The sequence below is a fragment of the Toxotes jaculatrix genome, chromosome 4, assembly GCF_017976425.1.
Source record: "Toxotes jaculatrix isolate fToxJac2 chromosome 4, fToxJac2.pri, whole genome shotgun sequence".
Classification (NCBI taxonomy): Eukaryota; Metazoa; Chordata; class Actinopteri; family Toxotidae; genus Toxotes; species Toxotes jaculatrix.
In genome coordinates this window covers 646,390-661,435 of record NC_054397.1, presented here as the reverse complement: position 1 = coordinate 661,435, position 15,046 = coordinate 646,390, and the positions used below count along the sequence as shown (strand labels likewise).

General features: G+C 45.4%; 2 protein-coding genes across 5 annotated transcripts; one reads left to right on the top strand and one right to left on the bottom strand.

The window, feature by feature from the left end:
• The first annotated feature begins 16 nt into the window (after positions 1 to 16).
• ppp3r1b (protein phosphatase 3 (formerly 2B), regulatory s1ubunit B, alpha isoform, b) lies at positions 17 to 13,560 on the top strand. The gene is made up of 6 exons (XM_041035450.1): positions 17 to 202; positions 2,592 to 2,631; positions 7,904 to 8,080; positions 10,577 to 10,636; positions 10,901 to 11,085; positions 11,495 to 13,560. The coding sequence occupies exons 1-6, from the start codon at positions 200 to 202 to the stop codon at positions 11,540 to 11,542; spliced, it is 513 nt and encodes a 170-aa protein (XP_040891384.1). The 5' UTR covers positions 17 to 199; the 3' UTR covers positions 11,543 to 13,560.
• Positions 3,233 to 6,477, bottom strand: LOC121180206 (E3 ubiquitin-protein ligase TRIM21-like). Of its 4 annotated transcripts, none has more exons than XM_041035417.1 (2): positions 6,404 to 6,477; positions 3,233 to 5,831 (listed from the first exon to the last, which is right to left on the bottom strand). In XM_041035417.1, exon 2 carries the CDS (start codon positions 5,827 to 5,829, stop codon positions 4,198 to 4,200), a length of 1,632 nt encoding a protein of 543 aa, XP_040891351.1. In that variant the 5' UTR covers positions 5,830 to 5,831; positions 6,404 to 6,477; the 3' UTR covers positions 3,233 to 4,197. The 4 variants fall into 4 exon arrangements, with proteins under 4 accessions (XP_040891351.1, XP_040891352.1, XP_040891353.1 ...); XM_041035418.1 differs by lacking the exon at positions 6,404 to 6,477 and adding an exon at positions 6,180 to 6,371 and having other exon boundaries at positions 3,233 to 5,834; XM_041035419.1 differs by lacking the exon at positions 6,404 to 6,477 and adding an exon at positions 6,180 to 6,199.
• Positions 13,561 to 15,046: the final 1,486 nt, after the last annotated feature.

Below are 15,046 nucleotides of genomic sequence, written 5' to 3'. Positions count from 1 at the left end.
TCCGTGCTCTCTCTCCCCCGCTGCGGATCTCTTCGCTGCCGCTGCGGTGAATCTCTCGTCCGCTGTCAGTGACGGTGCAGTCAGGCAGCCGGTGGTCGGTGTGTTACCGTCAGAATCCTTGTTGAAACGTCGCCTTTTTCTGACCCGTTAACTCGGCTCTAACGCTCTCTGCGGCAGCTGTTCACCCTCTGGCGGCAAAATGGTGAGAAATAACGCGTCCTTCATTTTTAAAATTATCTTATTAAACCCGATTTTGTGAATTCGGCTTCTCCAGCCGCGGCTGTCCTGTTAGCTAACGTTAGCCACCATTAGCTCAGCGCTGAATTTAAAAAGCGTAACGTTCGAGGCCGTTAGTTTCTGACTGTGTGGGTCAGTTGTTGTGTTATTTGTGCTTCTTGTAACTGCCTCGCTGTTACACAGACATGTATTAAGTAACTGATATGTGGTTCGATAGAGTAAAGCCACAACGCTAGCTGCTGGTGAATAGAGAAACACAGTTGTTAGCAGGCTAGCTGTTAGCAGGTGGTACATCAAGTGCGCAGCAGTAGCGACGGAAGTGTCGCAACATGACCATCAAAATAAAATATGAGCTCATGTGAATTCAGTGTAGGAGACATAATCTGCTCTTGACAGTACACACTGATCAGCAGTTAGTGGTTTTAATGGTGAGGCGGATCAGTGTATGAGCCACTGTGTTCACATTTGAAACTCCCAACTCATTCATATGTCATTGGAATTGATCCTACCGATTGAAATTGTCTATTTAACAGTGATTGTGCACTGACGTTCTCTGCAGGAGGAGTTTTATTTAAAGATTATGACCGGAAGTGCTGTGTACTGTGAAAAATAAGAGCTTCTGTAGGGTTCTTTGTCATATCTATCAGTTGGTGTTAACATAAAAAAATCTTTCGTTGTGTAAAAAAGGACAATAACTGCTGCAGCTTCAAAGTGTCCAGGGGGAATACTTTCACAATAAAACACTTCCTTTTCTCTGCCCAGGCTCCTGTTCTCCCCTTAAAACCGAGCTTTTCCAAAACGGCCTCCACAGTGTGTAAATGTGCAAACGCTGACTTGGTGTTTGTTTGGGGCAAATATAACATGATAACACCATCCAGCCCAGTGAGCGTCTGTCACACACTGCCAGTGTGTGACAGTAAAAACAGGCTTTGATTGGCAGCAGCCTGGGAATGACTGCTGGTCAGCCTGTGGTGCTCACCGTGCTATTAAACCTGTACCTGCATTAAACCTGTGGAGCACAGGTTTATAGCTGTGGATTATAGGAGTGGGGCTGTCTGTCCCATTCCTCAGCACGTTGGACAGTTGTGTCGTGTTCTGACTGAAACTGGAGGAAGTTGTTTTAAAGGCATCTTAGTCTGGACGGTGATCTTACATGTTGAGACAGTAGGATTACAGAACGTGTTCAGTGTGTCTGTCGTTTAAAGTCAAATTTGCAGTTTTCACATCAGCATTGAGATATTGTGTGGTGGATATTATGTCCCGGTCTTTCCGTGTCCACGAGGATTGTGTGTTTGCAGACACCTGGTCTGATAAGAACGTCACTGTGTGTGTGTCTGCAGCTGCAGTCTTCACTCTTCACAGTGACATTTATTTATGAGTGAAACTTTAGAGAAACCTCCAGGTGTGTTTTTCTGTCGGTAGTCTGGCTGTTGATGCGTCGGAGCAGGGTGGCGCTCTGCCGCCTGAGGTTCCCTTCACACTACATGACAGCGAAGCTGCTGCAGCACCAGCAGCTTCGCTGTCATGTAGGCTGTAAAATGTCACTGATTTATGTCTGAGATTCAAATGATCTGGCAGGTAAACTGATCCGAGGAGGGGGTGTCCTGTGAATATACAGGCACATGTTTAATCTTAGGTCAGATTCATAGGTGAGTTCTCATTGGTCAGTGTGTAAACGAAGCCTGGATTGGGTGATTGACCTGATCAGATTCCCGCTTTACCTGTCTGCACCTGGCAGTTTGAAAAAGTTTGGGAAGCACTGTCCTACACCTGCAGTCCAGTGTCTCTTTATGCTGAACCAGTGTGTGACTGGTCAGGCTGGTAAAGGATCCTTGGTGCTGGTTCTGCTGCAGCTGTATACTTCGTTTTTAAACTATCAACCACAAACCTCATGTACATATTGCAAATATTAAAATATTAAGATGTCTTATCTTTTCTATTTTTATATTTGTTGTATGTATTGTTCTGTTTGATATTGGAGTTATGGCAATATTTTTACTTGATTTTCATTATACTATACTCTTATTTGTTTTTCATTTCACTTATTTATTCGAGAATTTTTTTCTCTTACCACACACTATGTGCAACTTTCCTCTTCTTTTTCAACTGGGAGTTAAAGTAACAGCAAGAATTTGCCTACGGGGATTAATAAAGTTATTCTGATTCTGATTAAAAGCTCTTTGAAAGCAGCATCACTGAGACCCTTCAGCCTAATGCACTACAGCACCACATACAGGCCACACAGGAGACCACAGCCCTGCTCCGTGTTCAAGTATCTGGAGTAAATGACAAAGATTACCCCTTTTGATTTTAATTTGATGTCTGAATGTGGAACACTTGTTTCTCTTTTTCAGGGAAATGAAGCCAGTTATCCCCTGGAGATGTGCTCGCACTGTAAGTATCAGAAAACATCACCTCACCACACGGCAGCAGGTGAAACGTGAGGATCAGTTGCAGCTTTTCCTCAGTGTTTCATATTGTGTTTAGTTGTAGAGTCATTATGTTTTTTAGTTTTATGTTTTAAATAAAGGAGGAGCTGTGTGAGCATCCACACTGTTCATTTTAACATGAATATCTTTAATATCCGAAGCCGAATGTAAACTCAGGGTGAAGATTAGATTTAAATGAATCATTAGGAGATGAAGAGGGAAGCGTTTGCTGAGCTGAGCTGCGTGTCTGAAGTGGTAAAACAAACATCTTTGTTTATGCAACAAAACAAACACAACCTGCTGAGCATGAAATGCATTAGTGTGTCATGTAGCTGAAACACCTCAGCTCCTGCTCTGCAGCATTTATAAACGTATTAAATCACTAACGAGGCCGAACTGTTTTGTTTGCATCGAACCAGAACTGAATTAATCAGCGACATCCAGATCAAGTGTGAGGTCTGAGTCCCTTACTGCTGGATATCTGACTCTGTACTGTTCTACCTGTTACATACCACTGGCATGGTAACGTAGGTAAACAGCCAATCACGAGCCAGGATGCGAGCGTCTTGCTTCTTTATTTACAGCTTTAATGCTCAACAGGTGAAAATGTTTGAGTGAAACAGCAACGTACAGAAACAGACAAGAGAAACGTGTCTTCATTAGCATGAAAAAGAAGTAAGTACATTATCTGTATGCTAATGTGTCCGCACGTTAGCATAAAACGTCCCTTAGATTAGCATGAACACAGATGCTACTGTTGATGTAAATGTACACAACAACGAACTTTAGCTGTAGAAAATAAATCTAAGACACTTAAACAATGACTTTAATGCGCTAAACAACTGAAACTTCCAGGAAAAGTGTAAGACGCGGGAATTATGTTCGTCAGAGCTTCCTTTGTTTACAACCGGACTTTTCTATCCCATAATGCATAGCATATCTCTTACAAGCCTTCAAAATAAAAGTCTTGAATCATGAATTAACTTAAAAAATAATGTGATACAGTCTTTTTTCTGTGTTTCAGCTGTAAATAATGTTTTAACACGAAATTAATTATGAGCTTTTTTAATTCTAATGAACTAAATCAAAGGGCAAATCCCATATTTAACCAGAGGGCAGAACACACACATTGAACTAACATCTGTACACTGTTTAACTACTTATTTCTTAGGAGTATACTGGTCCAAACACTAAGAGTAATTAACCAGTCATTAGCATTTGGTGAGTGAGCGTTTACTGCTGGTGTAACGATGACACATTCTGGATTCTCTGTTCAATGTACAGTCAACATATTTTCTTTGGCTGCACATTTACATGTCGTAAGAACGTCTGACTGTTTTGCATCGTCTCATGTCCTGGACTGACGACCTGAAAGCATCACATTAATGTGTTACCTGTGTAATGGGACACATATAAGAATCATATAATAAAGTGTAAATCAGTCACCACAGTAATCAGGTTCTTCAGAAGAAAAAATCTAAGTTTGTCTCCTGGAATAAAAAAGAATCAGTTCATAGAATAAGTCGTGAGTTTACTGGCAGATGATCAGAGGGGCGGAGTTTTTATCATCATCATTTAGACCAGGACTGAAGTATGGGTAGAGTTTCTCAGTGAAGGAGCAGCCAGTAAAGGAGAAGATGAGAGCTGCAGCATCTACGTCATAAAAGGAGACCAGACCCTCCTCATAATCCACAAACACCCCCACATTCTCAGGCTGAGACTTCAGAGACAGACGGACTGAGGAGTCAACAAAAGCTTTGTACTCATTTCCATTTCTCAACCATATAGTCCAGTAACCATTCTGAGGAGTCAGTGTGATTTTTCCCTTCCTGTTGATCGACTCTCTGGCCACTCCTAAATTCCATTTCGGCTTCTCTTTAACCTGAACCTCAAAGTAAAATCTGCCTGAAGAGAAACTCTGCTTTCCTAAGACAAAAACACAATAAGAAAATCTCTCTGGATTGTCTGGGAGCTTCTTCTTCACATCACCATGATTTACTTGTTTCCCATCATCAGACAGGATGAGATGAGGATGAGCTGTGTCAGGATCAAGAGTCACATCCACTGCATACTGCTGGACCCTCTTCAGCTCAGCCTCAGCAAACAGCTTCTTCATGTCTTGACTGAGCGTCTCCTCCAGCTGAGCCACAGCTTTCACCACAGTCCCCTCATATGATGGTGGACGGACTCTGACCTCTGTCCAGTCCTTGGTGGGTGGAGCAGCTTTCAGGGATGTGAAGTTTTGGAGGAGGTGGAGGTGGTCTTCAGAGAGTGAGAGCTGCTCCACCTCAGAGCTTCTCTTCTTCAGCTCCCAGATTTCCTGTTCCAGCTCTGTGATGAAGCCTTCAGCCTGTTTCTCTGTGCTTTTCTGTTTCTCTTCCATCTCCTCAATGAGCTTATTCAAGCTTCTCTGAACAGACTCCATGAGAGCTGTGAAGACTCGAACACCTTCTGCGATCTTACTCTCTGCCTTTTCCTTGCTGAAGTCCACTGACTGTTTGATCTCCTGAATCTTCAGTCGTCTCTCCTGGATCATCTGCTGAATCTCAGCCTCTGTCTTCCCCAGCTCTGCCTTCTTTCCTTCATATTCTTCTTTCACAGGAACAAACTCATGTGTCTTGTGGTCTAACACAGAGCAGAGCACGCAGACACATGTCTGGTCGGTCTTACAGAACAGATCCAGAGGTTTGTCGTGCTTCCTACACATCCTGTCTTCCAGGTTGTCCACAGGGTCCATCAGCTGATGTCTTTTCAGACCTGAAGCCGTCAGATGAGGCTCCAGGTGAGTCTCACAGTAGGAGGTCAGACACACCAGGCAGGACTTCAGGGCCTTCAGTTTGGTTCCAGTGCAGACGTCACAGGGAACTTCTCCTGGTTTGGAAACTTGTTGCTCTGAGCTGCTGCTGCTGGCTTCCTGTTGAGCTTCCTGTCTGAACTGAGCCACCATCTCAGAGATGAAAGTATTGACACTCAGCTCTGGTTTTATGTGGAAAACCTCTTTACACAGGGGACACTGGGACGGGACATTCATGTCCCACTGCTGAGTGATGCAGAGTTTGCAGAAGTTGTGTCCACATGGTATGGTGACTGGATCAGTGAACACATCCAGACAGATGGAGCACAGGAACTGGTTTCCAGATCGCAGGTTGCTGGCTGCAGACATGTCTGCTTACAGAGTGTGAAAGAAAGAAAAACATTTTTTATTTGAAATACAGTTGAAGTTCGTCAGACAGGAAGGGGAATGGTTTCTGTTGTTAAACAGAACATGTCATATCAGGTGTAGTAATATTGGATTGTTTAGATAAGTAACTGAAAAACAGAACTTTTACGAAATCTTCACTTAGTCACAAACATATTTCCTCTAGTTGCTTCACAACTAGAAGCAACTCGTGAAACTCTGGCTGTTTCACATGAAAAGGTTTCCAAAGCCAAGCAGCAGGAGGAAACAGAATGTAATGTGGGTGTAGGCCGCAATGAGTACAGAGTAAAACCAGGAAAGGAGTGAATCTAAACCTGGAAACAGATTCAGGAACAGATGAGCAAAGTGCTGGGAGCTGTCAGAGAGATGGTGGAAAGTGGACTCTCCTGGTCCTGTGGACAAACAGCCACAGTGAGTGCTGCTGCTTTTCACGAGTGTCCGTATGAAACGAAGAGTCAGACTTCCCTCCTGAGTGACACTGAGGCTTTGTGTTGATGCTGGCTGCTGACGTTGTAAATGTATTATCGGTTGTACTCACTGTGTTTGACAGAGGCCTGATGGACTCGGTCGCTCAGAGTCGGCTGCAGCTCGGCTTTCTCTCTGACACACTGTGACGCTCAGCCTTCCTCTCTCTGAGGTGCTGCTCTTGCTCTTCCTGCAGCTGCTGATCAGGTTTTGTTTCCTTCCGCTGGTTAAGACATTTTCATGTCATGAGTTTTCTCTCACTGACGCGGAGCTAAGGTGGTGTTACTACTACCAGAGTTATTCATGTGTTCTCTTTATTTGTTTTAGATTTAATGCTCACAGTGTTTTAACCCAAAATCACAATCCTTTGAGTAGAACTGAGACTTTTTGACAAACTAGGATTTACTCATAGTAACTACAGCATTCTTCTTTTATTTTTAAAATTAATTCCAGACAGAATGGTCCCATCAGCATTTTACATCTTGTATATGATTTTCAGATACACAGAACAAACAAGGGAGCAAAAACATAAATATGTGTAAACACAAATAAATTAAACATATAGTAAATCAGGGATATGTTGAGGTACTTCTGTCCTTATTTCCACTCCCCTTCAGAGTCCTTGTTCTCCTGCTGTTGGAAAACAGAACATAGTCTTATGAACAATGGAACTGTTACTGGATAAAATCTGCTCTCAGTGGTGACACAGAATCAGCTCAGTCCTTCCAGAAGCTCTTAGATTTAGATCTGATTCTAGTCTAGCAGCCGAGAAAGTCACTTTCCCATGATATAAATATTATGCATTGCTTCTATCCAGTCCTCCACTGTAGGTGAATCTGTTTTGAGCTGCTTCCTGCTGACGGCTTTTTTTTACCCGCCACTAACCTTATTCTGAATCGGTATTTGTCCCTTGAATTTGCCGTTCTCTGGTTCCCTTTTCCCAAACACATCACGTCCAATGGAAGTTCCACTGTGAAACATCTCTCCAGGCGTCTCTTTAAATCCTGCCAATAAGGTATAACACAGGAGCATTGCTTTATTTTTTCCACAGTCTCCAGCTTCTGGTATCCTTAGATTTCTGTTGTGCTGGTGTGATAAAATCTAATTTATAATTATCTCCATGAGCTACCAGCTTACAAACACAGCACACCCCCGCCCCACCCCCCTCCACTGCTGCCTGTCGATTCATGGTTATCAGCAGAGTGATTAGTGTACAAAGAGGTGTCACATGACCCGGTGTTACAGCTTAGAGCGAGGCACCGGGAGGTCCAGTAGCACAGGGTTCACTTTTACTGGTGCAGCAAAGGACCAGCAGCTCCGATTAATCATGGCCAGTACAAACAGGAGACCAGGTGAGTTTGGTCGTGTTTCTGAGGACAGCATAGGAGGGAAGTAAGACGCAGGTGGACCACAGGTGTTTTCACAGCCGTGTGTCCTGAACCTCACAGGTAGAAGCGTCTCCCACGCTCAGTGTGCTGCCAGCGTCCGTGCAGATAATCTCTGGTTCTGCTGGAACTGGACCCGTTTGTTTCAGTGGCTCTCTGTAAATAACTGTCTCTCTGTTTCATTTCAGTTGATGCTGATGAGATTAAGAGGCTGGGAAAGAGATTTAAGAAACTCGACCTAGATAACTCCGGGTCCCTGAGCGTGGAGGAGTTTATGTCCTTACCGGAGCTGCAGCAGAACCCCCTCGTACAGCGAGTTATCGACATATTCGACACCGACGGAAACGGAGAAGTGGACTTTCAGGGTAAATAAATCACTGAGCACAGTTTCCCTCCTTTCCATTCTCCTCCTCTCTGTTCCTGGGGTTGTTTTCTCCAGCAGACAGATTTCACTGCTCAGTGAAAGTGACCTGTTGGTTTTAAATGAGCACAGTGACACTGTGCTGCGTCTGTGCGTCTGTGTCTGTGTCTGTGTCTGCGTCTGTGTGTCTGCGTCTGTGCGTCTGTGTCTGTGCGTCTGTCTGTGTCTGTGCGTCTGTGTCTGTGTGTCTGCGTCTGTGCGTCTGTGCCTGTGCGTCTGTCTGTGTCTGTGTGTCTGTGCGTCTGTGTGTGTGTGTGTCTTTACGTCTGTGTGTCTGTGTCTGTGCGTCTGCGTCTGTGTGTCTGTCTGTGTGTGTGTCTTTACGTCTGTGTGTCTGTGTCTGTGCGTCTGTGTGTCTGTGCGTCTGTGTGTCTGTGCGTCTGTGTGTCTGTGTCTGTGCGTCTGTGTGTCTGTGTGTCTGTGTCTGTGCGTCTGCGTCTGTGTGTCTGTGCGTCTGTGTGTCTGTGTCTGTGTGTCTGTGCGTCTGTGTGTGTGTGTGCGTCTGTGTGTGTGTGTGTGTGTGTGTCTTTACGTCTGTGTGTCTGTGTCTGTGCGTCTGCGTCTGTGTGTCTGTGTGTGTGTGTGTCTTTACGTCTGTGTGTCTGTGCGTCTGTGTGTCTGTGCGTCTGTGTGTCTGTGCGTCTGTGTGTCTGTGTCTGTGCGTCTGCGTCTGTGTGTCTGTGCGTCTGTGTGTCTGTGTGTCTGTGCGTCTGTGTGTGTGTGCGTCTGTGTGTCTGTGTGTCTGTGTGTCTGTGCGTCTGTGTGTCTGTGTCTGTGCGTCTGTGTCTGTGTGTCTGTGCGTCTGTGTGTGTGTGTGTCTTTACGTCTGTGTGTCTGTGTCTGTGTCTGTGCGTCTGCGTCTGTGTGTCTGTGCGTCTGTGTGTCTGTGTGTCTGTGCGTCTGTGTGTCTGTGCATCTGTGTGTCTGTGTCTGTGTGTCTGTGCGTCTGTGTGTGTGTGTGTCTTTACGTCTGTGTGTCTGTGTCTGTGTCTGCGTCTGTGCGTCTGTCTGTGTCTGTGTGTCTGCGTCTGTGTGTCTGCGTCTGTGTCTGTACGTCTGTGCGCCTGTGTGTCTGTGCTTCTGTGTCTGTGTGTCTGTGCGTCTGTGTGTGTGTGTCTTTACGTCTGTGTGTCTGTGTCTGCGTCTGTGCGTCTGTCTGTGTCTGTGCGTCTGCGTCTGTGTGTCTGTGCGTCTGTGTCTGTGCGTCTGCGTCTGTGTGTCTGTGCGTCTGTGTGTCTGTGTGTCTGTGCGTCTGTGTGTCTGTGCGTCTGTGTGTCTGTCTGTGTGTCTTTACGTCTGTGTGTCTGTGTCTGTGTCTGCGTCTGTGCGTCTGTCTGTGTCTGTGTGTCTGCGTCTGTGTGTCTGCGTCTGTGTCTGTACGTCTGTGCGCCTGTGTGTCTGTGCTTCTGTGTCTGTGTGTGTCTTTACGTCTGTGTCTGCGTCTGTGTGTCTGTCTGTGTCTGTGCGTCTGTGTCTGCGTGTGTCTGCGTCTGTGTGTCTGCGTCTGTACGTCTGTGCGCCTGTGTGTCTGTGCTTCTGTGTCTGTGTCTTTACGTCTGTGTCTGTGTGTGTGTGTCTGCGTCTGTGCGTCTGTGTCTGTGCGTCTGTGTCTGTGTGTCTGCGTCTGTGTGTGTGTCTTTACGTCTGTGTGTGTGTGTCTGCGTCTGTGCGTCTGTGTCTGCGTCTGTGCGTCTGTCTGTGTCTGTGTGTCTGCGTCTGTGTGTCTGCGTCTGTGTCTGTACGTCTGTGCGCCTGTGTGTCTGTGCTTCTGTGTCTGTGTGTGTCTTTACGTCTGTGTGTCTGTGTCTGCGTCTGTGTGTCTGTCTGTGTCTGTGCGTCTGTGTCTGCGTGTGTCTGCGTCTGTGTGTCTGCGTCTGTACGTCTGTGCGCCTGTGTGTCTGTGCTTCTGTGTCTGTGTCTTTACGTCTGTGTGTCTGTGTCTGTGCGTCTGTGTCTGTGTGTCTGCGTCTGTGTGTCTGTGTGTCTTTACGTCTGTGTGTGTGTGTCTGCGTCTGTGCGTCTGTGTCTGTGCGTCTGTGTCTGTGTGTCTGCGTCTGTGTGTCTGTGTGTCTTTACGTCTGTGTGTGTGTGTCTGCGTCTGTGCGTCTGTGTCTGCGTCTGTCTGTGTCTGTGCGTCTGTCTGTGTCTGCGTCTGTGTCTGCGTCTGTGTCTGTGCGTCTGTCTGTCTGTGCGTCTGTGTCTGTGTGTCTGTCCGTCTGTGTCTGTGCGTCTGTGTGTCTGTGTGTCTGTGTGTGTGTCTGTGCGTCTGTGTCTGTGTGTCTGTGTGTCTGTGCGTCTGTGTGTGTGTCTGTGTCTGCGTCTGTCTGTCAGTTGAATTTCCATTTAAAAAAAAAACAAACCTCTAACATGCTGATGTTTGCTCGTCTCCTCATTCATGTTTTGAGCTGATGAAGTGATGATTTTATTTTTTTTTTGGCAGAGTTCATTGAAGGGGTCTCCCAGTTCAGTGTGAAGGGTGATAAGGAGCAGAAGCTGCGTTGTAAGTGTTCACACCTCCGTCATAAAACCAGTTCACATGTCAACAGGTTTCCTGAGCAAAGGATCAGCGAACGAGCTGAGTTCATAGAAAACACAAGCTTTGCAGTGTGTTGTGCGTTTTCACTGTTCAGACGCACACAGGAGGCACAGTCAGGAGCATCAGGGCCGAGCTTTCCACTGAGAATGAAAGGATTTTATTGGATGGAGTGATATGTGAAGAGCTGACCTTTGACCCACACAAACCTTGTCGTGTCTGTGACCTCAGTCGCCTTCAGGATCTACGACATGGACAAAGACGGCTACATATCCAACGGAGAGCTCTTCCAGGTCCTCAAGATGATGGTGGGCAACAACCTGAAGGACACGCAGCTTCAGCAGATCGTTGACAAAACCATCATCAACGCAGACAAAGACGGCGACGGCAGGATATCCTTCGAGGAGTTCTGTGCGGTACGTGGTACATGGTTCCATCCAGGTGACAGCTCTGTCGTTACGCTCCTCAGCTGCTGTGCTCTTTATCAGAGCTCAGTGTGAATGTGCCATGAAACCAAAACTATGAGCTAAAAGAGCCTAAACAGGTCTGCAGAGCTGCAGTGACCTGATGGTAGCGCTGGATGAAAAGTCCGAGCTTCACCAAAGTTATCACCATCGAATGTCTGAAGTTCATTTCATCACAGATGATGTCCCAGACTGAAGTAGGTCCCCCGGGGTCCAGCAGGGGTCCCTGGTTCTGTCAGTGAACTAAGCTAATCAGTAACAATGGAGGACGCTCCCGAGCAGAGCTGTGTGGATCCGAGCGTCTGGTCTGACTCTGATCACAGGAAATGATGTGTGACCTCATGTTCTTTGTGTCCTGCAGGTCGTTGGTGGATTGGACATTCACAAGAAGATGGTCGTGGATGTCTGACACCTTTTTTTGTTTTTGTTCCTCCATTTACTGAAGATCTGCTTGAAGACGTCGTCCAGCAAAATGTGTTGCCTGTTTTCAAAGGAAGTATTTAGTCTGTGAACACCCCTCTGCTCCCCCCACCTCCCCCCGACTCCCCCGCCTCCTCCTGCCTCCCCCCACCTCCTCCTGCCTCCCCCACCTCCTCCTGCCTCCCCCCGCTGCCTCCCCCCACCTCCTCCTGCCTCCCCCAGTCTCCTCCACCTCCTCCTGCCTCCCCCAGTCTCCCCCACCTCCCCCGCCGCCCCCCCCACCTCCTCCCGCCTCCCCAGGATCCTTCTAAAGCCAAATGTTTACCAAGTTTGACTGAACAGGAAGTGTCAGTGACACGACGTCGCACTGTAACAGCTGAGGGACGACGACTTAATGCAGAGCAAGTGTTTCGGTTTGGTGGAGGGAAGCTGGAGAGAGTGTGAGTGTGTGTGAGTGTGTGTGAGTGTGTGTGTGTGTGTGTGTGTTTGTGTGTGTGTGTGTGTGTGTGTGTGTCCGTTTTTAAGGTACGTGGGGTTTTTATATTTATTTTGGTGTCCTCTGTTTTTTTGTGTCTCTTAAAGAAAACAGACTTTCTGGACGAGTGTGTTTGAGCTGAGATGTAACTTCACACATCACAGAACAACACAAACAGCATGAAGTGCCAACAGGAACGTGGCGACTCACAGGAAAGTCTTTTTCTTTAGGAGCTGGAAGCTGTTTTACTCTCTGCATTTATCTTCCTGGAGTTTTGCTTCGTGCAGCTCGATCGTGTTTGTTTTTTCAGCCACTTTGTCGTAACGACGACGCAGGTGTTGACGTGAACTCACAAACTCCTGTTCAGGGCTGCAGCTAATCACTGTTTCCTCAATTAATCAATTAATTTGTCCATAAAATGTCAGAAAATATTGAGAAACGTCTGTCCCGGAGGTCCAGATTCTCTGCTGATCGATTAATCGATTGATTGTTGCAGCTCTGCTGTGTCCGGTCAGACTGATCAGGTCCTGATCAGGTCCTGACTCACATTTCAAAATAAAAGCACAGAAAACTCTCAGCTCAGTGGCAGAAGAACAGGTTTATATTTTCTGCACAAGAGAACGTAAGAAGAAGTGATTCCAGGTTTTCTTCAGCCACTGACCTGAGTGTTGGATGAAGCTGCGACCTGCAGGGCTTTAGGTTGGTTTCTGGTTTTGATTGGTCAAAATAAAAGGTACATTTTCCTGTGATTTTACACCAGTGAAATAAGAACTGAGCTTCACCTGTAGAGGCACATGAGGCAGAATGAGACCGTACCATGGGCTGTACATGGTCCTCTGATCCAGGGCTCTGTAGGAAGCTGAAGCTGAAGCTCAGCTCGAGAAGTGAAGCCGAGCGACTCGTTTTTAATCTCAGATCAAAGACGAGGAGTGAGTGGACGTCAGACAGCTGCAGGACCAGACGCTTTATTTACTGACGCTCTGCAAAAGACTCTGATACCTGAAGTGAAAGACTTGTGATGTTTGCATGACGTGGAGATGATCTGCTCTCCGCTCTTTCTTCTGCATGTACATCAGGTCTCATTACAGCTCCAGTTTAACAGACTGGTCCCTGAAAAATTTGCATGCTGCGTGACACAGGGTGTTGGATTACTGGTTTAGTATGCACCATCTTCTGTGGCAGAATGTTTCAACAGTTATAGAAAAAATCAGATATGAAGTCTGCAGTTTTTGGTGCATGTTAAATATTTAGAAATGATGGAAAATGAACTTTCACCCTGAACAGAAACCAAATAGTTTTAGCTGTAATTGTTTCACATTTGAATCATGTAAAGTGGTGTCAGGGTTGTGTTGTTATCAGATCATGGATTTCACAGTGAGGTGAAGTAATATGAGCATCATTTATCTCCTACTTCAGTTTGTGTCTCAGATTTTTGGCTCATTTCATGAAATTCACTGAGACTGTTTACTTATAAATGATAGTGATCAAACATGTCAGACACGTTGATGTTGCCAATAAAAGGTTTAAATGACTAAAATCACAGAATGAAGAAGGTTTTTCATGAAACCAGCACCGACTGTTTTATTTTAGGTGCAGAAACTGTTTCAATGAATGAAATCAATGTTGGCATAACCTACAATTTACTCTATATACAGTCATCATCACAGTAACCATGGCAACACACTTAAGAGAATGACGCCATATTGAAAATCGAATCAAATTACACTAAAACCAAATCACCACAGAGCATATTCAGTATATACAGTGATATTCAGCTGGCAATGTGCAATCAATACAACTATATAGAATTCAACATTTACAGAGATCAATAACAGGCCGTTTCTAAGTGCTGCTCAAACACCGCGTCCAGCGGCGCCACTAAATCGACCAGTCCACAAACAATCCCGAGGTTTCTGGACCCCTCGATTTCATCGTTGCCTCCGAGGCTAACTCAAACACGCCACGGAATCTGACAGTCAATATGGCGGCCTAGAAAATGGCGGGTCTTACCTCATCATTGCGACGACGCACAGCTATCATGTAGCTCCCATCCAACTGTGTGGCGATGCTAACTCTCCCAAAAGACCAAAGTTTCAGGCAGCTGTCCATATGTTTCGTGTTCTCTCTCCTTCTCAGAGAGATGGTGCGTGTCGGTGTCTGTTTCCATCCGGGTGTATCAGAGGACAGGGCTAGCAAAACAGCGCGTTAGCTACTTAGCATCCTGCTAGCTACGTTTTCCATGAAAATCCGCGGCTGTAGGTTTTCCTGCTTGATTATTAATTTGGTCTGGGTGGTCCTTATTCTTTGATAGCCAGTTTATCTTGACTGTTCCGACAACAGAATGGTAATTCCCGCACCTGATTCAAACAAACGGTTCATTACCCAAGGCTTCAATGACACAGTGCTCGAGTAAGACATCTAGTGGTCAATAAAATGAAGTGCAATCAAGATGTGTCATTTCTTGGTTCATGGGTTGTTTGGGATTTGATTCGCCATGCACATTCTTGATCGACTACACTACATGTTTGTATGGTTTCAAGCTGAAACAATGAAATACATATGACATTTTGAGGTCTTACTAAAAAATCACTTTTTTTGGCCCATTTTGACGCCTTACTATACTATGTTTTTTGCGACATTTTGACGCCAAATAAATTTTTGACTTTTTTTGGCCCATTTCGACGCCTTACTATACTATGATATGTTTTATGACATTTTGAGGTGAAAAAAATTTTGACTTTTTTTGCCCGAAAAAAACACCATACTATACTATGACGTTTTTTATGACATTTTGAGGTGAAAAAAATTTTTGACTTTTTTTGCCCGAAAAAAACGCCATACTATACTATGACGTTTTTTATGACATTTTGAGGTCAAAAAAAAGTTTGACTTTTTTTGCCCGAAAAAAACGCCTTACTATACTATGACGTTTTTTATGAAATTTTGATGTGAAAAAAAATTTTGCCTTTTTTTTTGCCCGAAAAAATCGCCTTACTATACTATGACGTTTTTTATGAC